The sequence below is a fragment of the Macrobrachium rosenbergii genome, chromosome 20 (assembly GCF_040412425.1).
Source record: "Macrobrachium rosenbergii isolate ZJJX-2024 chromosome 20, ASM4041242v1, whole genome shotgun sequence".
Taxonomy (NCBI): Eukaryota; Metazoa; Arthropoda; class Malacostraca; order Decapoda; family Palaemonidae; genus Macrobrachium; species Macrobrachium rosenbergii.
The window spans coordinates 13,055,001-13,078,877 of NC_089760.1; the positions used below are offsets into that span (position 1 = coordinate 13,055,001).

The following is a 23,877-nucleotide window of genomic DNA, read 5'->3' on the forward strand; positions in this document are numbered from 1 at the left end:
AACACTTTCTTTATCAGCATGAACGACAAAACATCCAGAACCCCAACATCCAACAAACACATCAGTGGACATCTTTATCATCCCGAACCCGACCCTCAGTTAAGTTTCTCCAAAGGCCAATTCCACTCCGGCATCTCTATTTCTTTTCTCCGGTAAGGGTCATGTGGTTTAGGTAGGACCCTTGATGGCCAGGGCTCTCTCTCTCTCTCCTCCTCCCCTCATCACCCCTCCCTCCCCCGTCCCCCTCCCCCCTCCACAGTAGACAGTCGGACGTCCCCACCTTTGTATCGATTCCCAAGTGGGGATTCACTAACCCTTTCTCCAGTTACCGATGGCAGATGGGGTAGGACTCTCTCCTATCTACTTCTATGGTCGCTACTTACTCGTAACTCGATAGATGTTTTTGTGCTTTAGGATTCTACTCTCCTAGCGTTTTCTCTCGTTATTTATTACTCCACTCTCTCTCTCTCTCTCTCTCTCTCTCTCTCTCTCTCTCTCTCTCTCTCTCTCAGGTTCTGCTTATGTCAAAGTAGTCATATATACATTGATGATTTGTGTGCATACATGTTCAGTCGAAATGTAAAAATCAAACATATTTCTGTAATGTGAAGCACTTATTGGGCCTCACTTTGACTCATTACACACAGGAACTCTTGACACTTGGACAGAACAAACCCACAAGAAAATGGAAAATAAAGGAGGCGAAGATTGAGAGAAAAAAAAAACAAACCTTCATCTTTTAAAAAGAAACGAAGCTAAGAGACAGTTTCCCCCTCCCCCACTCCCACGCCTCTCCTGCCTCCATCCCTTCCGATTTCTCAACGGCATTCCTTAGGATCTCTCTTCTTTATGCGGGAGAAACCTACTCAGGGCATGATCTCTTTGGAACTTCCACATAATGCCGTTAGCTTTCTTATACTGCTTCGTCTTCTTTCCTTTTTCGGCAGGAGAAGGGATGTGACCTTGGTCTGGATTGGATATTAATAGTTTTTGCAAGAACTTCTTCCTCTGCGATGCGTTTTTTTTTTTTTTTATCACTGCGAGGCTTTAAGAATCATTTGGTAGGAGTTTTGTGGTTTACTTAAGCTTAGTGAACTTGGGTCTGTATTTTCAAACAGAACGATGATTTTATAATTCAGTCACCGCTGGCGGATGTTTAACTGACCTTGATGGAAACAGGAGACAATATTTCATGAACTTCGAAAAAACCTGCGCGTTAAGACGAATGCCACTTTCACGAACTACGTAGTAAGTATTCAAGATAACGCTATAATTCAGGAGGGAGCCTTTTTCCTTTAAATGGTGCGCAGATGGTCCTATTTGCTACCCTATTTCACGGCGATCTCTGTCTACGAGCAAAGTAAGTTTTCGGTGATGATCGCTATTTGTCCGCTAGATGGCCCGAGATGGCTTCGCGAGTGGCGGGATGTACATGTCGTTAAGTTTTAAACCCGACGAGAAAATAGATTGATTCTTATAAAATGCGTTTAGAAGAACCGCTTAACTCGTATCAGACATAAAGTACTAGCAATTGTTTACGTAAAAAGAAACTCGCAAAGAAATGAAGAAAATATGAATTAATTTGAAGATACTGGGGTAAGCTCATATTATAATTACCCTGAAGGATTCAACACTTAAACGCCATGAACTTGTTGACCTTTTGAAGATATCCTACGAAGATTCGTAGATAATTCTTTTTTATTTAACAATAATTACGATGAACTAACATTGCAAAAATATTAGTTTCAGGTTTGCTGAAATTTTAAATTCAGATTTATCATATCTGTTACAGCGAAATTTAGGAACGTGATTAAGCCATATACGATTAGATTGATTTAGACGTTAGTTTAAGGATAAAAACATTGCAAAACTATTAATTTCAGTTCTGCTGAAATTATAAATTCAGATTTATCATATCTGTTTCAGCAAAATTTAGGAGCGTGATTAAACCATATACGATTAGATTGATTTAGATGTTAGTTTTAGGTTATGGAGGCAAGAAAGTAAGTGATAGGTAACTCATAATTTGTGCACTTCATAAGTTTAAACTGCAAGTATCATCTGAACTCTTATTAGTTATGTTCAAACCACTCCATCACTTCGTGACCCTAACGCTGGTCTTGTTACTCGGGTTTTCAAAGATGGCTACATTGGCTCGGGTTTTCAAAGATGGCTACATCGGCTCGGGTTTTCAAAGATGGCCACATCGGCTCGGGTTTTCAAAGATGGCCACATCGGCTCGGGTTTTCAAAGATGGCTACATCGGCTCGGGTTTTCAAAGATGGCTTTTCAAAGATGGCTACATCTGCTCGGGTTTTCAAAGATGGCCACATTACATCTGCTCCACATCGGGTTTTTCAAAGATGGCTACATCTGCTCGGGTTTTCAAAGGTGGCTACATCGGCTCGGGTTTTCAAAGGTGGCTATATCGGCTCGGGTTTTCAAAGATGGCCACATCGGCTCGGGTTTTCAAAGGTGGCAACATCGGCTCGGGTTTTCAAAGATGGCTACATCGGCTCCGATTTTCAAAGATGGCCACATCTGCTCAGGTTTTCAAAGATGGCCACATCGACTCGGGTTTTCAAAGATGGCTACATCGGCTCGGGGTTTCAAAGATGGCCACATCGGCTCGGGTTTTCAAAGATGGCCACATCGACTCGGGTTTTCAAAGATGGCTACATCGGCTCGGGCTTTCAAAGATGGCTACATCGGCTCGGGTTTTCATAGATGGCTACATCGGCTCGGGTTTTCAAAGATGTCTACATCGGCTCGGGTATACAAAGATGGCTACATCGGCTCGGGTTTTCAAAGATGTCTACATCGGCTCGGGCTTTCAAAGATGGCTACATCTGATCGGGTTTTCAAAGATGGCTACATCGGCTCCTCTTTATCTTTCAAAAATACCACGTAACTGAATTTCTGACGTTTCGGAGAATAAAAGGAAATCAAACACTCTGACGAGAGGACAGCGAAAACGGTAAATATAGGAACGAAAACGGAATAAGTGAAAAGCGAGGAGGCAGGTGTGCTGTAGGCCGATTGGGTCCAAGTCTCCCGGTGTGTTTGGCCTCTTCCTCCTCCTCCTCCTCCTCAAGCTCCGACACTCCAGTCGGAATTAGACTCCCTTTTCCTCATTTGCTCACACAGCAATCCTTTCCTCCCTTCCCGCTGTGTCTCTCTCTCCCTCCCTCCCTCCTTCCCTCCCTCCCTCCCACTTTCTCCCTGATTCCCCTTCGTCTCCATCATTAACTATTTCAGGGAAGAGAGAGCTCGTCGTCAACACTCGAGCGTCGCAAAGTCTTGCTTGTGTGCATTGCATCAACTCAAGCAAAGCCCCGGATGTAAAGCGATAAGCCTCATTGCAATAGATGGATTTATGAGGTATTAGAATAATTCCTTTCCATGTCAGCCTGTCATATTCGGCACTACCCACCATCCAACCTCTCCCAACCCCTTCCTCCTCCTCCTCCTCCTCCTCCTCCTTCTGCCTCTCCTTCCTGCTGGGCTCCCCCCACCCCTCCCCCATCTTTCCTGTCACTCTGTTGGGATGCGATAGCTGCCTACGTAACAGAAGTAGACGGTGTAGGATGGAACGGCGAAACGGCAACAGAGAGAAAGAGAGAGAGAGACAGAGAGAGAAATTGTAAGGGAGGGAGTGGCTCCTGAAGGCCTACCACGCCTCCCCACCCAAGGCACGTCCCTCAGAATCTCCCGTACGACTTTGGTCCTTCCTTTGTCACGGAGAAACGCTGAAGGGGAATGATGCCTGGCTTTTGGCTTCGTTCGCGGGTACTTTCACATGGCCGTCGAAGGGCACTCCCCAAGGAGGTCTTCGTTATTTAAACGGTATGTAAGTTGCAATAGCTGCGAGTATGGCAGTGACTGATTTTAAACTCGATCACTGTGAGGGTAAATGACTGGTTAGTGATAGGCTTTTATTTTCGCTCAGTCATCGACGGCCGAAGAAGGTGGAAGAAGAGGAGAATTAGCAAGTGAGAAAATGTTTCAAATCGGGAAAAATATTTCGCTTACTTTCTGTTGCGGGCAGCAACAATTGATACGATGAACGCAAAGGGCACTCACGACCATCATTAGTTTCTATTAATTCCTTTTAGTCGACACTAGATTTGAGTCTTTTGTCGTAATTAGATTCTAGTATTTCGGAAATTTACGCTAGTTGGCTTGAAACATCATTTTAGAAATATGACAAAACAATTATCGTACTTCCGCGTGTACGAAATTTTCAAAATAAGGCAACAGCCCAAAAAATATCTTTGCAAAATGTGAAAAAATATGATATTTTCGTTTACGTGAATGAATCTAAATTTCCAGACCGCAGCGTCATCGTAAATCTATAGTCAAAGCGACTGTATAATCAGCATTGTCCCCTAACTACTCTATATGCAATTAATCTCTGGAACCACGAATTATTTTCGAAATACGCATATTGACCAAACTTTAGGATACATCCATCACAAAACTGTGATGTGTGTTGTGTTAGAAATAACCCAATGCTTTAATATTTTTTTATTTTATATTTTCCATGAAGTGATCGCGGTATGTTAATTTGTATGTGATATTTCAGATTTATGGTATATGTACTTATTTGAATATTGATATACTGCGTGGATATTAAGCAACCCTTTTCAAGTGGGCTATAGTGATCCAAGAAATATATCAGAAATAAAAGATCGAAGTCTGTAAAATAATATCCAAGTGTTTGTTTGAAATTAAATATAAAACACACATGCAAAGGAATTATTTGAAGAAGGTTTTACCAGTTTAACTGTGTAATGACTAAATTAAAAAACCCGGAAAGTGAAAAAAAGAATCACTGTTACAGTGAAAATATTTAAAGTGCACAGAATCACAATGAGCAACAAATCGCCCACGAACATCAAGGTAGAGTGCTTGACTTCCACATAACAGAAAAACTATTCCTGCACGTCCGAACGTAAGGGAACTCAAGACCTAGAATGAAGATTTGAGGAAGTTGGAGAAGATTGAAGTTTCTCTTTGATTGGCATCATGGAGGTTGAGATTCTCTTCAGCCCAAGTAAACGTACATGTATGAATATCTGTGTTTATAAGTCACTAAATGTTGGTTGAATGTAGCAGCTGCATAGGAGAGCGAGATGAGCGTTGGCGGGGAAAAGAAAATACTAAACGTGCTTATGACTTGTTTTATATTCTCTTTAAAGCTATGTTATGTTACAACGGTATATACAGTATACATACACATACACATGCACACACACATGTATGTGTGTATGTATACTGTATATACCGTTATAACATAACATGCTATGTTATGTTACAACGGTATATACAGTATACATACACATACACATATATATGTGTATGTGTATGTATACTATATATACCGTATACATACACCCACATATATATGTGTGTGTATGTGTATGTATACTGTATATACCGTTGTAACATAACAGTTTTAAAGAGAATATAAAACGCGCGCGCGCGCGCGTGTGTGTATAGAATATTTGAATGTCCGCCTGCTTATATGAATGTACGCACATGTATTCACAAAACGTGTATATACATATAAGTGTAATATAAATATATTTTAATCAACCAGCGTCCCTGCACAGGAGATCACGCATGCCTATGCCAGTACTTTCCGGCTATTTCAAGAAGTCTAAAAATTAACTTTGTTAAAGTATTATACAAGTCTAGAATTATAAATATCCTATTACTGGTCGTTGCTGTTAAATTGCTCGTTATGTGGAATAAATTTATTTTCTCCGATTTACTCTTCTGAGCCTAAGCTAATGGCTTATACCTCATGCAAGACAAGATTTAAAATGTAAGATTTGATTTGAATATTCGGAAGACCGAAGAAGAATAAAGCTAAGCTTTCCTAGCGTTTGTTTATGTTCTGTGAAATTCACTCCTAAGTGATACCCTTTGTGCTCAATATTATTATTATTATTATTATTATTATTATTATTATTATTATTATTATTATTATTACTTATTTTTTTTTTTTTGAGAAGACCACCATCTGTACGCCGTTGCGCTTATAAAGCATCTTCTCAACTTGGCGTACACTTCGTTTCAGCAGGTAAATATAAAGCAGCTGTCGGGAGTTCATTTATTATTCCGACGCTTCCATAGTCCTCGGTACCATTGAAAGGAGGCAAATGGCCCCAGGGTACACGCAGGGAATATTTATACCCGAAAACGGGTTTTCAAAAAAATGGGGCGATTTTGGATTGGTTAGTCGTATTCAGGGACCTCACCTATTGGCTACGAGTCTGGCTGACGACAAATTGAGAAGGCGTATTATAAGCTCAATGGCATATAGACATTATTATTATTATTATTATTATTATTATTATTATTATTATTATTATTGCTTGCGTTCACTTAATTCCACTCTTTCTTTTTGCCTCTATACTCGTTACCTCCAATGAATGCCAAGACTGATTAAAAACTTCTCTCTTCAGACGTGGGAGAAAAACCGTCGCAGTCCTGTTCGGCAGAATCTGACGACGACAAATCGAAGAAAAAGCGACAGAGACGACAAAGGACGCATTTCACTTCTCAGCAACTGCAGGAACTGGAAGCTACATTTGCCAGAAACAGGTAAAGAGAGAGAGAGAGAGAGAGAGAGAGAGAGAGAGAGAGAGAGAGAGAGAGAGAGAAATTTTACTTGCTAGTATACGAGTCGGAATTGCGTCGGACTTTATTATTATTATTATTATTATTATTATTATTATTATTATTATTATTATTATTATTTCTTTTTTTTACTGAAAGTGACATATTTTAGATTTTAGACTATATCTGTAAATAACATAAAGCTTAAGATATGACAAACTGCTGGTCCGTTGTCCTTAAAATGATTTCTACTACTTGAAAACTAAATGAAAGTTTGTATATTTGTAAAGAAAGAAATGTACGTGCACATCTGACACATTATATATACACACATAATTGTGTGCGTTTATGTGTATATATATGTGTGTCTGTGTGTGTATCTTCAGTGTTTATATATGTTCTGTATATATATGTATACACACACACACACACACATATATATACATATAACATATATATATATATATATATATATATATATATATATATATATATATATATATATATAATGTGGGCGTTTGTGTGTATTTATATATATCTTTCTGTACTCTCTCTCGCGCACACACACACATACGCGCACATACACATACACACACAGACACAGACACACACATATATATAATTACACAAACGCCCACACATTTTATATATATATATATGTGTGTGTGTATACATATATATGTACAGAACATATATAAACACTGAAGATACACACACAGACACATATATATATACACACAAACGTACACACATTATATATATATGTATATATACATATATATACAGAACATATATAAACACTGACGATGTACCCTTCAAATAACAGTCAAAAGTCGTACAAAGAATGCCCATCATCATCATCATCATCATCATCATCATCATCCGAGCAAATCGTTTCAAGAAACGATCTAATCTTTAGCCGGAACGTTGAAGATGATCATAACAGAGAGAAATCTCTTTTCGTTCCAGATACCCAGACTTAAGCACCCGGGAGGAGATAGCGCTGTGGCTCAACTTGAAGGAGGCGCAAGTGAGGGTCAGTATCATAGCCGTGTTGTGATCCAGTTGATTATATCTTTGTCTTCTTTTCTTCTTTGCGTTTGCTTGTGAAGAGTTGTGGTTGTCGTGTTATTACCCTGCTATCCCTCCCTTACCCTTCTTTTTCTTTCTCATTCTTATTATTGTTTTTCTTTTATTTCTGTCTAGTTTATATTAAAATATAAATTCAGGATGAGGTTGGGTCATGGAGTAAAGGAGTCCGCGCGTGGACAGTAGAATTAACTTACACTCTTTCACGATAACTGATAACGCGACAATCTGGTTAGCCCCAAAGCACATTATAACCCATACAAGCTGAAGTCAGCTAAGAATTATGATCTTATTTGGCAGAGTTCCCGGTTATTTGCGTGTGTTGTCAAGTGTACAAAACAAGTTCCAGTACAGTTTTTTTTTTATTCCATTAGTTTTTTTATTTATTTATTTATTTTAGAGGTAAAAGCTTTAACCTCACTCCCAACAATTCTCTGTTACCCTGACTTGTGACAGACATAAATGTGTTAAATCTCCTGATAAGCTGCCCAGCCGCTAAGTAGGACTCAGTCCTTTCGATATTTAAAGACAAAGCGTGCCCAGAATGCAGTAGGTCAGTAATGAACTCAGTAGAAAGCTTAAAAAACAGCGTTATTAATATAACTATCAATCTGATTTTACGTGCTTTATTCACGCATAGATTTCGTGCTTAGTAACGGCATGCGGCGGAAACATAAGGTTTTTCAGTAACTGATATCATTTTCACATAGAATAAAAAAAAATCAAGTAAAAAATGCGCCGAAGTTTCTACGGCGTAACCGAGTTTTCTGTATAGCCGCTACAGCGCATAATCAAGGCCACCGAAAATGGATCCATCTTCCGGTGGTCTCGGTATAGTACTGTGTGAGCCGCGGCCCGTGAAACTTTAACCATGGCCCGGTGGTGGCATATTCTATATCATTGCCAGAAGCACGATTATGGCTAATTTTAACCTTAAATAAAATAAAAACTGCTGAGGCTAGAGGGCTGCAATTTGGTATATTTGATAATTGGAGGATGGATGATCAACATACCAATTTGCATCCCTCTGGCCTCAGTAGTTTTTAAGATCTGAGGGCGGAGAGAAAAAACGCGGGCAGGAAAAAGTGCGGATGAACAGACAAAGCCGGCACAACAGTTTTCTCTTACAGAAAACTAAAACTATTTTTCTTATTAAGGCAGAATTAATAACAAGAACCGGTTTAAATCGTATGACTTCTACGGAGTAAATATTTTCGATAATGGCAACAATAACAATAACTGCAAGAACAACAATGAGTTATTACTTTTTTGAATTCTGCATAATACGAACTGGTAAGTTTCCCTCAACCACTGTTCTCGATGATATCACCGGCGTCTTTCACAGAATAATAAGGCTACCGCTGGTACGGCTGATCTCACGGTCACACTGCTACCACCATCACAACTGCTGCTACTGTTATGATTTAATAAAAAATCATTGAGAAATTAATGCAGAAATTTACATCGAAAATGCATCTAAACTCACCCACAGACCTATACACGCCCTTTAAATAAATCAATAATTTACATAATAGGTTGGAGATACAGGCTGGAGATATGATTTAATGGGCAAATCAGAAGTAACGATCGGGCTTATCGGTTTCCCATCAATAAGATATTAAAATTGCGATCATAAATAAGTTTTCAGTTACACAACAATGGAGTTTGATAGAGGAAAAAATGGGTACGAAAGAAATATTAATGGTGGTAACTTTCTTTTGACAGCCCATGCACAAGCAAATATCCCCTCTTATTTCCTTTTTTATGTTTTCTTTGTATTCCTGTGTAGGCCTTTCTACATGCGAGCAATAACAACAACAGCAACAATAGCAACAGAGATTATACAAGTAAAAAATGCGCCGAAATTTCTTCTGCGCAATCGAGTTTTCTGTACAGCCGCTACGGCGTATACTCAAGGCCACCGAAAATAAAAGTTTTCGGTGGTCTCGGTATAATGCTGTATGAACCGCGGCCCGGTGGTGGCCTGTCTTATATGGTTGCCAATCGCACGATTATGGCTAACTTTAACCTTAAATAAAATAAAAACTACTGAGGCTAGAGGGCTGCAATTTGGTATGTTTGATGATTGGAGGGTGGATGATCAACACACCAATTTGCAACCCTCTAGCCTCAGTAGATTTTAAGATCTGAGGGAGGACAGAAAAAATGCGCACAGAATAAAGTGCGGACGGACAGACAAAGCCGGCACAATAGTTTTCTTTTACAGAAAACTAAAAAGTAAGTCGAATGAATCTTTTTTTTTACCTTATAACTATAAAGCAATATTAGTTACTGGTACCTTGACGGGTCATAAGAAGGCGCTTCCTGAGGGTCAGGTCCAAATATGAGGTCAAGATGATTTGAACTGGAATGACATTTGCTTTCTTTGCAATCGGAACAACACAAATGAAAATGATCAAATGACCAGAAGTCCCTGTTTTCACGTGTATTTAGCCAGCACTCAGACTCCATTCAAGGCGTTCACCTTGATCAATAAGATGCTTTCCCTTACAAACGCGCCCGTGTTCGTTTCCCTTTTAATACATGGGACGGAGACTAAACATGTAAATTACAGCGGAATCATGCTTAATGGCCTAAACATTATCATACTGGAAGCTGTGGGCAGGGAGATGAAGGGAGGCAGTAGGGATTAGCGGCCTGTGAGCGATTCCAGAATGGGAAGGGGATGGGGGTAGCAGGAGGAATCGGGAAGAGGGGTGGGGGACGGGGTTGATGGAATGGGTGTCAGAATTGTTTTGGGGGAAGGGTGGGAATCGTTCCTCTCCGCTCCCCCTTCCAAAATACGCTGGAAGTCACGTGGGTTGGTGAATAATTTTGCATCATGTATTTTGCTTACAATGGCGAAACCCAGTGCTATTCGCGCCCCTCTCTCTCTCTCTCTCTCTCTCTCTCTCTCTCTCTCTCTCTCTCTCTCTCTCTCTCTCTCTGTGATTCATTTACATTCAGTACAGGTCGGGAACATCTGTGCGTTTGTTTGTGTATGTATGTGTCTCTCTCTAAGTAAGATTCATTTGCATTCATTGCAAGTTGGAGGCATACCTCTCCCTCCCTCCCTCCCTCCCTCCCCCCTCCCCCTCCTCTCTCTCTCTCTCTCTCTCTTGAGCAAGATTTATTTAGATTCACCACAAAGTCGGAAGTGCTTCTCTCTCTCTCTCTCTCTCTCTCTCTCTCTCTCTCTCTCTCTCTCTCTCTCTCTCTCTCTCTCAGTGAGAGTATTTACCTTCACAAGTCGGAAGCATTCTCTCTCTCTCTCTCTCTCTCTCTCTTTCTCTCTCTCTCTCTCTCTCTCAGTCAGATTTTCTTGTACTCTCGTTCCATGTCAGATGCATTTCTCTCTCTCTCTCTCTCTCTCTCTCTCTCTCTCTCTCTCTCTCTCTCTCTCTCTCTCTCTCTCTCTCAGTAAGATTTTCTTGTACTCTCGTTCTATGTCATATGCATTTCTCTCTCTCTCTCTCTCTCTCTCTCTCTCTCTCTCTCTCTCTCTCTCTCTCTCTCTCTCTCTCAGTAAGATTTTCTTGTACTCTCGTTCTAATGCAGATGCATCTCTCTCTCTCTCTCTCTCTCTCAGATCTCTCTCTCAGTTCTTCCATGTCAGATGCATTTCTCTCTCTCTCTCTCTCTCTCTCTCTCTCTCTCTCTCTCTCTCTCTCTCTCTCTCTCTCTCTCTCTCTCAAGATTTTATTGTACTCTCGTTCTATGTCATATGCATTTCTCTCTCTCTCTCTCAGTAAGATTTTCTTGTGCTCTCGTTCTAATGCAGATGCATTTCTCTCTCTCTCTCTCTCTCTCTCTCTCTCTCTCTCTCTCTCTCTCTCTCTCTCTCTCTCTCAGTAAGATTTTCCTGTACTCTCGTTCCATGTCAGATGCATTTCTCCCGCTCTCTTTCTCTCTCTCTCCCTTCCATGCATTCCATTTGCCTACGCATTGCCCCTATATCTCACCACACCTATTATCTCACTGCTCTCTTCCTTTATTCCACCTCTGCGTCTTCTCCCTCGCCCTGTTTTGACGTAACAACGTGTCAGGGACGCGTATCTCAAGGGAAATGCTGCACTCATGGCCACATAGAAAATCCCCCCTCAAAAACAGCTCTGGGGAACTATTAGACCCTGGTGCCTTAAATCACGTAATGACGTCGGATTCCCTCCGAACAGATGACACCGGAGGGGACACAGTGGTGATAGGGTTGCTTGCTTGGTTAGGCATATACCAAGGTAAACAACTCAATGAATTAGAGAAAGAGAGGGAGGGGTGGGTGGGGGGAGGTTGGGTGGGGAGAGAGGGAGAGGGAATGGAAGTAGTCAAATTAACCTTCAGTAAAGTTGCCCTAAAAATACCTGGTAGAATAATCTCAGCATCATTTTGAAAGTCGAAGAGGAAATAGAAAATGTCGTGTTAACCTTCAGTAAAATTACCTCAAAATACCTAGTAGCATAATCTCACTACTGTTTGAAACTAAGGACTTGGGATTACAATTCAAAATATTTGCAGGACCTTTAACAATACACATAACAAATGAGGGAGAAATCTCAGGTGAGCGATTTTTCAGAAACTAATTAACCTTTTCCTTCTATGACCCAGAACAGGGTTTGTGATTGATTCATTCAGACAGTGTGCTAGCATGGCAAATATCAAAAGCTCATAGAAAAGCGACCAAAAGTTTATACGTTCAAAATAAAACAAAGATACTTCTGATAATTTGTTTGATTTTATCACTTAAGTAATAATGATTTGGAAAGGCCATCCACAATTCAGTAGTTAGAAAGTATGAATGTTTTAGTGACTGCTGCATTGTTTTTTATTTGGAAACAGTCATATATATATATATATATATATATATATATATATATATATATATATATATATATATATATATATATATATATATATATATATATATATATATATATATATACATATATATATATATATATATATAGTATATATATACATATATGTATAAATGTTTGCAGATATATATATATATATATATATATATATATATATATATATATATATATATATATAAATGTTATATATATATATATATATATATATATATATATATATATATATATATATATATATATATATAAATGCATATTTATATATACTAAAACTCAAAACCACATAAACGTTATATCAGCATATCTCCAGCTTATTTCGAAATCATATGTTTCTATAAGGCATTTTATCGAACTTGTAGCCAACTACTTTTCAAAACCCGGACTAAAGATTTTAAACCATAACCCTAAACGCTCGAATTCAGAGACTGGTAATTACCAGTTTTAGTTAAAATTCGAATTCACAGATTGGTAATTACTGTACCAGCTTTAGCCAAATTATCGACGAATCCCACTGCAAGAGAGGCGGTGCAAATATCACGACTCGCACAGCGAGCAGTTGGTGCAAGAGGAGAACCCTTCGGCAGCAACTTACCACCATCGATCATTCGGGGTTGAAAGATAGGGATCGAGCGAGTCGATGCGGCCTGTATGACGTCACTGATATCGTATCAGATAACACGGATGTTATGAAAGACAATGTCACGTTTTCTCAGTGCGAAGAGATGCTTTTTTTCTTCTTTTTTTTTTTACTTTAGTTTGACGTTTGCTAAGTGAAGGACACTATTCTGTTAACGATCTTTTGACACTTATTATTTAATGTTATGGTTCTCTGTATACTGCACAGAATACACTGGCCTTCAATATTTCCCTGGTTAGTTTAAAATTCTTCTAATAACCCTTCGATTTTTTGTTCTACAGCAATTGTTCCTCACTTTTTTAACGGATGAAGTTTATGATTTATAATATATTCTATTTTTAAACGAAGTGGTCTCGTAATGACAAAGAGGGGAACTTACATAAGTTATCAAATTCTTAGAAAAGATTATGGCTGACATAATTGTTTTCAGCAGATTGAATTACTGCTATACAGTTAAGCATCGAAATTAAATTAAGTTTTTAAAATTCGTCTGGTTAAAATGTTAGATTTTATCGGTAAAATGAGGTTAACATATTTCAACTTGTTCAATTCATATAATTATTCGATTTATTCACGTATTTACCCCTTTTATTACCGATTTCAGAAAAAAAGGCTGTTAAGAACTATTTATTGAGCTAATTTTCGATTACCTTATTCGAGGAGCAAAATATGGTTGAAATAAGTTTTCGTTATATTGTAGAAAACAAATAAACAAGAACTTCATAAAATTGTTGACTGGCGAGTGACAGTTATGTAGCGAAAAATCTCCATTTAGTTCACAAAAATAAAGATTTGCAAATGTCTTGAAAAATTCACAAGAGCTAATACTCCAATTTTAAAATTTTTTCATAAAACTATATCATACTCTTTAACAATTGCAGGTTAGCTAGCGTTTTCTATATTGCTTGGACGTTTTGCAGTTTTTGAAAATAATTATCATGGAAAGAGTTTCAAATCACCGGTATCGAAGGGGGACTTTTGCAATAAATCGTTTCCTGAAAAGAATGAGGTCAGTTAAACTAGGCCATATTCTCTCTCTCTCTCTCTCTCTCTCTCTCTCTCTCTCTCTCTCTCTCTCTCTCTCTCTCTCTCTCTCTTCTCTCTTTGTTTGCTGCTCAGAGATTTTAACTGTCTCATTTTGTAAATGCAAAGCGATCGAAGATGTAAATTTCGAACTTCGGTAAATCTAATTCATTTAGAACTGAATGACATTTTTAAAGTATCATGTGGTTATTTACATTTATTAATAAGTGCCTGGACTTTTTTGTTTATAATTCTATAAAAGTTAAGGCAAAAAATAAATGACACACCATATTTAGTAACTTCTGTACAAATGTAAAGCAGCTTGGATTTATATTAATGATTGCCCATAAAAACAAATAAGAAGATAATGCTTATTTTTCTACCGAATTTATATCTGCTTTTTCCCGCCGCATCCATATGGAAATACAAAACAAAAAATGAAGCGAAAATTTCAGAGAGACCTCGTTGTGCTAATGTAAGTGACTACGCCCCCTGGAAAAAAATAAATTCCACGTGTGATTAAGAAAATAAGAAAAAATAAAAACGGTGATGGCAATAATGGCGAGCAAGCTTTGAGGCCATTCCAAACATAAAAGGAAAAGAGTGAAATAAGTATGGCCGAAATCTGCTTGATTTTTTAAAAATATTTACTGGATACGGGAGGCGTAATGTTGTGGCATAGAGCTGCCCAGATTTGTCTTTGCGCGGAATTTTTCACCGGCTGCTCCAGTTTCAGTATATTTTGAATTTTCTAGATCCCGAATGCAAATGCACAGGGCGGAATTATGTGACCCTTTGTTTATGGCGGTGGGAATATCTTTGGAATCGCTGGGCGGATTGCACCAAATTTCCCGTAAATAGCCTCGTGACTGGTTGCCTGAGGTGGGTAACTTTTGGTATATGTGTCGCTGGCCAAATGTCACACGCACGTAAAGAATGGTGATGTAACAACTCACCTCATGCATTATTCACTCACGTTAGATGTTTCGGTTTTATTATATCCCTTTGCCGCTCGTAACACATTTCTAAGGTCTGTCAGTTCTTCGTTGGACGAGTCGGTAGAGTTTTCGGCTAGCACTCTGCTAGACCTGAGTTCGAGTCCCCGGCCCGCCAATGAAGAATTAGAGGAATTTATTTCTGGTGATAGAAATTCATTTCTCGGTATAGTGTGGTTCGGATTCCACAATAAACTGTAGGTCCCGTTGCCAGGCAACCAATTGGTTCTTAGCCACGTAAAATAAGTCTAATCCTTCGGGCCAGCCCTAGGAGAGCTGTTAACCAGCTCAGTGGTCTGGTTAAACTAATGTATACTTTTTTTTTCTAAGGCCTGTCACAAGTCTTATTTACGCTTGCTTTTATCTTATTCTTTGGTCTTTCCCAGCAAATGGAAAATCAAATCAAATGCGGCTAATTATTAAGTTGGTTTTATCAGTATATCTACCTGTTTATCATTCATTTCTGGTAACCGAAGTGCCTCTACATACTTCACATATTTTATCTTTAGATTACGATTAAGTACATGGATTTCCGGCAAAGTCAGTAGTAGTGAATTATTCAGTGACGTGATTTACGGGTTTTAAAAACTGGCAACTGGCAATAAAACAGTGACCTGAATGTTGTTGATGATTTAAAGGTATTTCTGATGCGGTAACAGTATCACTATCCTACTATTCCTTTTTGTTTATGTTTATAATTCTTCGTTTTTCGTTGAATCCAAGAAATGTGAATAAGTTTGCTCTGTGTCTCTCGGCTCCTAGCCATTTCCAGTGGCTGTTATAACCGATGTTCAACTGGACTGTTCTTGGCAAGTTTAGACGTAACTTGAATAACTGGTGTTTTCAGAGTACCACTATGACATTTAATATCTCACTTATAACGCGTTATTACATCAACGTTCAAAGGTTCCTAGAAATTCTAATCTAATGGTTTCAGCGAAATAATAGACATTGTAAAAGGATTAGATCGACGTTATTTGGTTAACATTTAAAAGCTAGTGTTTTTGTTTTGCATGTAATTTCTCTGTTTTCAGTTTATCTTAGTATTTTTCTCTGTGAGAGAATTTGTTAATTGTTGTTACGCTTTATTTTGTTAATTATCTGCGAAACAACGTTTTGGCAGATTTCTGTCATCAGTTCTGTTATCCGAATCCTTTAATAGTTAATTACAGTCTGTACTGAGATAAGAAGTCAGCTAAATACATTCATGGGAAACCTTTAAGGAGAAGCATAAGTAAATGAAACATTAACGTTTTAACACCATTAGACCAAATCACCCAGTGAATTACCCCTCGTTTATTCAAGCCATAAACACGTTTATTGATATTATCATTGCAAAAAAAAAAAAAAAATCATATAAAGCAAGTGTAAAGAACCCATCATGCCAAAACAACTTCCACAGATCAAAATTACCATATATGAAAAAGTACAAAAAAAAAAAAACAAATTAAAATATATTAAGAACAAAAGAAAGAAATCACAGCAAACACTGATTAAATACTACATTTGAACTAATACACAGCAAGCTTAACACTTGCGACATCATCGTTGAAGAATCCTTGTCAACTACGCTAACACTTCCGCTACTGATTACGAGGACAACCTACGCGCTGTTTCATCACCTACTCCATCTCTAATACGTATAATCCGGCCGTTAATAACTCCATCGAATCATCTTTCAACTGAACGAATCATTGACGCGAAGGCAGAAGTGACTATAAGTAGCTATTTGGGTCACCGAATGTACCCGAAGTGTTTCAAATCGCAATAATTGGGATCCCGTTTTCTGAACATAACTTTATTTATCTGAATTTTTAAGTTCAGTAATGCACTTTTTTTTTTTCCCAAAATTAGATGGGGTTTTGTGGGCAAGCGAAGATTAACCTGTATGTTGGAGGACAAGACGAGAAAACCTATATGATGGCGAATCAATTGGAATCTTTGAAGAGGAAAGTTATGGTTTTATAATTTTATAGTTTTGAAGAAGAGAGAAATTGAGTTTTACTCTTATAGAGTTATATATATATATATATATATATATATATATATTTTTTTTTTTTTTTTTTTTTTTTTTTTTTTTTTTTTTTTTTTTTGAGGTGCTGCGTGGAAAGGGTAAATTAAGTAGGCACAGTTCTTTTTGTAATTATCAGTCTGAAAAAGGGGGAAATTAGACTTTCTTTGGGGGTGAGGGTCCAGGAAGCAATAATACAGCCTTACTATGGGGGAGGGGGAAAGGGAAAGGGAAATAAAACAAGTAGAGTTTCTTTTTGTTACTGTTAGAGGGTAGTCTATTCTGGGTAGGGTAGGGGGGAGAAGCAGGCCCAACCTTCATCTCCAAAGCGTTTATGCAACAGTCACTGCAGCCTTATTATAGTATTTGTTACATCAGTCATTAAGCGATTAGCAGTCACGCATCGCGACTCTTAGTTGTTGCTTTGTCAAAATTCAGGCTTCTCGGTGTCGAAATTTATACTTGAATAGTCAGCTAAATAGTTATCACTGGTATACGTAAGACTACTCGAACTGAAGCTAACGGTATTGCCAGTGAGATTTGAATACAAAGACGTTGTGATTGAGGAGCTATCATGTTGCCAGAGCCTTAATTTGGGTTGTTAAAATGGCTGTCATGCAAATGTGTACTTAATAACTTAACCTTCTTTGGCCTTACTGTGATCAGTTGCCTTAAAAATGTATCAAAAATTTGTCTCTTAAATTACTCTATGTTAATTTTTGCGGGCCCATTTATGGGAGTAAAGAAGAAAACGGAAGCAATTACTTCTTTGACATTTTCAGTATGCAATAAAAATAATGGGAAATAGCGTGGTGGGATCTGGTAATTTATAGAAAAAGAAAAAAAATCTGTAGTCCACAAGAAATTTCATTTACTCAGCACAAAATACTCACACGCTGTGGGCCTAACAACCTCATCCTAGAAGCAATACTCTTGGATCTGCTACAGATTTATGAGTCATTTATGAGGGGTAAATGATCAAAATGAGGTCAGAGCAACCAGAGAACGCCTCGACCTCCACAACTGCCGATATATCAGCTGGATGGCCCATCGGTGACTCACACAGTTGTGATATTTTCATTACAGTTTGCTCTAACCGTAAAATTAACGTGATACCTATGGAAAGTCCCTTTTCCTTTATACTTTAAGATTTTGAAATACTTATTCCCTGAGTAAGACGTCAATATTCAAGATTAAGACTTAAAACTTAGTGTTAGCAACACTCATCAAATTTGTCCGTACTGTTGAAATGCTAATTTATTCTTTCAATGACTCATCAAAGCCTTGTAGAATATTTCTGAGATCGCCCCACATGTGGGAGAGCTTAGTCTCGAAGGGCTTATCAATCGTTATCTTGCATTGTGATGAAGGAGCTGAGCGGAGAGAGAGATGATTGCTTAACGTAACAAGTGTCCTTTCCTTTCAACGTCGTAAGGCGGTGAAGCAACTGTGATTGTTTATCAAGAATGTTTTATCGCTCCAATGAATCATAGGTGTTTTGCCTATCAATATTTAGAGGAGGCTCGTAACCAAGCCTGGTCTGATAAAAAAACGCGATGCCGCAGCAAACGTTCCGTTCCCACGTCATGTTGTCTTTTTCAGTGTTGGTTTTTTTTCAAGAGTCTAAAAGGTACAGCTGCAAATGTCCTTTCTGCCGTTACGTCATCTTGTCAAAATGATACGATATATCAAAGCTGTACTGGTCGCTCCGCCTTTTTTTATCATCCGAAGGTTTATGGAATGAAATCCCTGATTTTTGCTCTTGTAGATTACATTAGCTACTAATTCCTTTACGAAAGCGATGCCCATATCAACTGCAACGCAAAATTTCAACAAAAAATCACTTCAAAATCTGTCCGTCCCAATCTCTCCAACGGTCAGCCTTTGCCAAAGTAACGTCAAAGTGCTTCAGTTGCTCATCAATCATCCTGAATCTAATTTAATCGTTCAAATCGATAACGATGACAGGTGGGATTACCTTCCCTTCTGTCTTATTAATTTCTACAGGTGATGCTAAGAAAGGAGTTTTTCCCGCATCTTTATTGCACGGACAGATGTCATGATGACAAAGCACTAGACTGTAGTGCGAGATGACAACAGAGAACGAGATAGTACGACCCGCGATTCAAGTGTTTCTGTCCTAAGTTAATTATCTTCAGTGTTTATTAGTTGACGTCGTTTTTGCGCATGACAAGAAATTCTCGTGCAGTTAATTTCATGTTTCTCTTTTCTTTCCACTGTTACATATTCATTCATTTTTTTCTTAATTACCTAACTGCCAAGTTTTATTGTTTTTTATCTCATCAGGAGCACATTGATATCATATCTTGATCAACTTTTTTTTTTTTTCAGTATGTCATGTTTGTTCAACCGCCTCTGTTATAGTAATCGACATTTTTAGCTATATTAAGAAAATCCCATTTCCAGCCGTAACTCTCCCACAAAATTTCTCTGTACTTGACGAATAATCAAAAGTTATTAAAGTGTATAATAATTTGATCGAAATTTTGTCATAGTGGCTATTGTTAACGGAATCTGCCATGAATCTCTCTTTTTTTTTAAACTGGAAATGATAAGATTTATTTACGATTAATTGAAAATTACCAGTTCCACGTTATCTCATATTTATTGTACAGTTATTCTATTGTATAAACGAGAGTACAAGATTCGTAAAAATAATGGCAAAATCGAAGCGATGTAGTCATTGTATCGTAGTTACAATATATCCGGTCCATTATGAGCAGTATGTACAAAACTCGTTTTAATTCAGTTTCTCGTGGATGCTAATACGCATTGATAAAAAAAGTTAGGCAAAGGTAGCGTGATCTTTTTTCTTAGACAGTACTGCAATTGAAAACAAGTATCTGCACAATAAATGAAAGTAATTTTCTTTATATATATATTTTCTTTATATATATATATATATATATATATATATATATATATATATATATATATATATATATATATATATATATATATATACACACAGTATATTGTTAGATAGAAAGTAGGGTAATATGCTTTCTTGTGCAATGTCGGACGTGGAAAGCAATAATGGCAATTCATTGTAAACTGGAAAAAATTTATGTATGTACATTATTTTTGGTGAATTATTTCTAGGCCCAGCAAAGAATATTTTGTTTTTAGCCAATTTCAAATCGCCATTTTGACCATTCAGTTATCTTACCTTGTTTCTTAAACATTCTTTAATAAATTACACACAATTGGCTTTAAAATGCCACAAAGTGAGTATCGTAGCTTGGAAACTAACTTTACAAGGACCGATCAAAGATATATGTCGCTATGCAAATTCACGATAATCAATTTAAAAAATATATTATTTTTTATGGTTTAATATACAATATATAGTTTGCAGCGTTCAGGTTGAAGACTATGTTAAGGGAAGTATGGTTTAGGATGCATCGCTGTTGAAATATGCACTTGACTTGCTTTTAAGCTGACCACGAGCCTCGGCAGTAGAGTGCAGAAAAGGCGTCTCTTCCGTAGGGTAATGCAGGCTAAAAGTGTAAGGAAGGCTTATAGGTCTGTATGCCCGCTGGTGTCACTGGCTGACACCCACAGCATTATTCTTTATCACTAGAAAGTCAGTTCACTGTAGCCCTGGCGAATATTTTTTGACAGCAAATATATTTTTTTCGCTTCAGCTAAGTTCCATACGTCATTTTGAACTTACGTGTTTTTTTTTTTTTTTTTTTTGAACAAATTACAAAGACCGGGCAATGAGAAATGTCAGGTAGCGCAAAATTTTAGTCAGTAAGAGGTGAGTGCAGCGCAGTTAAGGTGTTACTAGCGTAAGAAAATATGCGTATGCTAAATGTTTTTTTATATTTTAGAGGTAATATGGTCATACCATTAAAAATGTTGGTAATATAACAGAGGTTCAAGACCGCAAGACCCTCCCGGACGCATTTTCCAGAAATGTAACCGTATATCAGGGCCTTTCCCTGAAAAAAGCGGTACGCCATATCTTAAAAACTAACCATAGAATATTCTTGAAAATAATCTCATTATGTTTCCCACACCCAATTTATTCCGAAACTAATAATCTAACCTAACCTAACCTAGGGGCATGGCCAAAAAACCGCGGCTGGTGCAACACTAGCATACATCTCAGTAATTTGCCTCCCGACCAAGGTACCTTAATATTGTGCTTACTTAGAAAGAAACCATTAGCGCAAGAGGCTGACTCATTATGGACAACAATAAATCGATTCTTTGAATTTATCACCTGTCGACCATAGCTATTGATGATTGATCTTTAACATTTATTAATTTTATACTATGTTCCTAATTTTTCTTTTTTCAATTTACTGGTATGTGTTCTATAGCAACCTTCTTTCCCTAGTTAAAGGCCTTTTTAGTTTCTTCAGTAATTGTGTATTTCAAATGATAATAATTGCAGGAAATTTTATTAAGACTCAGAGGAGTTTGCAATAAACAGGGGAGAAGCATATCAATTCCCAATTGAAAAAGTGGGATGAAATAGTGATTAACTCTCAAGATAGATTGATTTGGGTCAATTATCATGAATAACCACGGATTAAGGGCATTATACATGCATTATTCATGTTTTATGCTACAGAGTGCTGACAAAAAATGAAGTGATTTAAACAACAAAATCACCAAATAATAATAATAATTATTATTATTATTATCATGATTGTCGTTCTAAATGGCCTTGGATTGATTAATGTTAAAGTGGTGTTAGTATCTCCAATATTAAAGAAATTGCAGAGCTGCTTAATACCTTAGAAAACGGGTCCTGTCGAAAGATCAGTCAATCGAGAGAAATAATTTCTTATGCTTACACGTGAGCAAGTTAATTTTTTTTATGCTGACACGTAAGCAAAGCAAATTTTTTTATGATTATACGAAAGCAATTTTTTGCGTATACATAAGCAGGTTACTTCTTTATGCTTACAAGTAATCGAATTATATTTTTTGCTTACACGTAAGGAAATTATTTTTTTTTTTTGCTTACACATAAGCAAATTACTTTTTTATATTACACATAAGCAAATTATATTTTTTTATGCTTACACGTAAGCAAAGGATTTTTTATGCTTACACGTACGTAAAATATTTTTTCATGCTTGTACGTAAGCAAATTATTTGTTCATGCTTACACGTAAGCAAAGGATTTTTTATACTTACACGCAAGAAAATTATTTTTTTTGCTTACACAAAAGCAAAGGATTTTTTATGCTTACACGTAAGAAAATTATTTTTTATGCTTACACGTAAGAAAATGATTTTTTATGCTTACACGTCAGCAAATTTTTTATGCTTATACGTAAGCAAATTATTTTTTTTATGCTTACACGTAAGCAAAGGATTTTTTATGCTTACACGTAAGCAAAGGATTTTTTATGCTTACACGTAAGCAAAGGATTTTTTTATGCTTACACGAAAGAATTTTTTTTTCTTACACGTAAGCAAAGGGTTTTTTTAATTTGTTATGCTTACCGTAAGCAAAGAAATTTTTTTTTTATGCTTACACGTAAGCAAAGGATTTTTTATGCTTACACGTAAGCAAAGGATTTTTTTATGCTTACACGAAAGAATTTTTTTTTTTCTTACACGTAAGCAAAGGGTTTTTTTTAATTTGTTATGCTTACCGTAAGCAAAGAAATTTTTTTTTTTATGCTTACACGTAAGCAAATGACATTCTTTTTGTTTTGCCTACACATAAGCAAGGGATTTTTTTTTACATATAAGCAAGGTTAAATACTCCTTTGAATAATGATCCCTTAAATAGATGAACACGAACAAGAAGAAGAAACACCTCCCTTGTTTTATGGGAAAGCAAGAAAGCGGAAACATTAATGGTAATTAGAGACAATCAGATTAACAGCGAGGCAAGTTGTAATGAGAGAGAGAGAGAGAGAGAGAGAGAGAGAGAGAGATAAGGGTCATGGATAAACTCATTAAGGGGCAAAAGCAAAGGGACAAGAAAGAATTAAAAAATAAAGAAGAAGAAAAAAAAAGACGAAATGGAAAACTGAAGATGACGACTTTCCAATTATCTCGAGATGATTAGTATTATTACCGTGGGTGATCTCCCTCGAGATGATTCATAGTTATACCCTTCTCGCCCTCTCCCCACCCCGTTCTACCCTTCCCACCCGGGGCTTCTTCCCTTCCTTCTAATATACTTGGAGTGGGAGTTAAATTAAAATGCAAGCGAATGAGAATAACTGGGGTGACGCCGTCAGAAATTCATTTGTGTCTCTGCCAAGTAAATGATAATCTCATTTCAGTGCACCTTTATTTTGACGGACGGATTCGCAGCTGTGGAATTAAAAAGGAAAATCTCTAGGTGCCGGGGGAAATTTCGGTATTAACAGGGAAGAACTCTAGACGAGGGGATGATTATGACGTTGCTTACAAGGAAAAGTCTCTACACGAAAGGAAAACTTTGGTGTTGCTTGGGAGCTAAAGCTTTAGTAAGTAGAAAGTGCAGTGAAAAAGTAAATTAAGAATCTCATGTTATTAAAACAATGAAAGAAGGCGAGAGTATATTGCTCGAGAATTTAGATAGCTGACCAAGAACTACTGAGACTAACTTCTTCTTAAAACCGGACATTCGTGTGAAGAGTCAGT

At 37.2% G+C, this 23,877-nt stretch overlaps 1 protein-coding gene across 1 annotated transcript in view; it reads left to right on the top strand.

Moving 5' to 3' along the window:
* LOC136849054 (pituitary homeobox 2-like) overlaps nucleotides 1–23,877 on the top strand; it is a 103,603-nt gene that overhangs the window by 74,891 nt on the left and 4,835 nt on the right. The window contains exons 2-3 of the mRNA XM_067121960.1: nucleotides 6,474–6,612; nucleotides 7,597–7,663. Coding sequence (XP_066978061.1) covers nucleotides 6,474–6,612; nucleotides 7,597–7,663 — 206 coding nt within the window. The remainder of the gene's footprint in view (nucleotides 1–6,473; nucleotides 6,613–7,596; nucleotides 7,664–23,877) is intronic.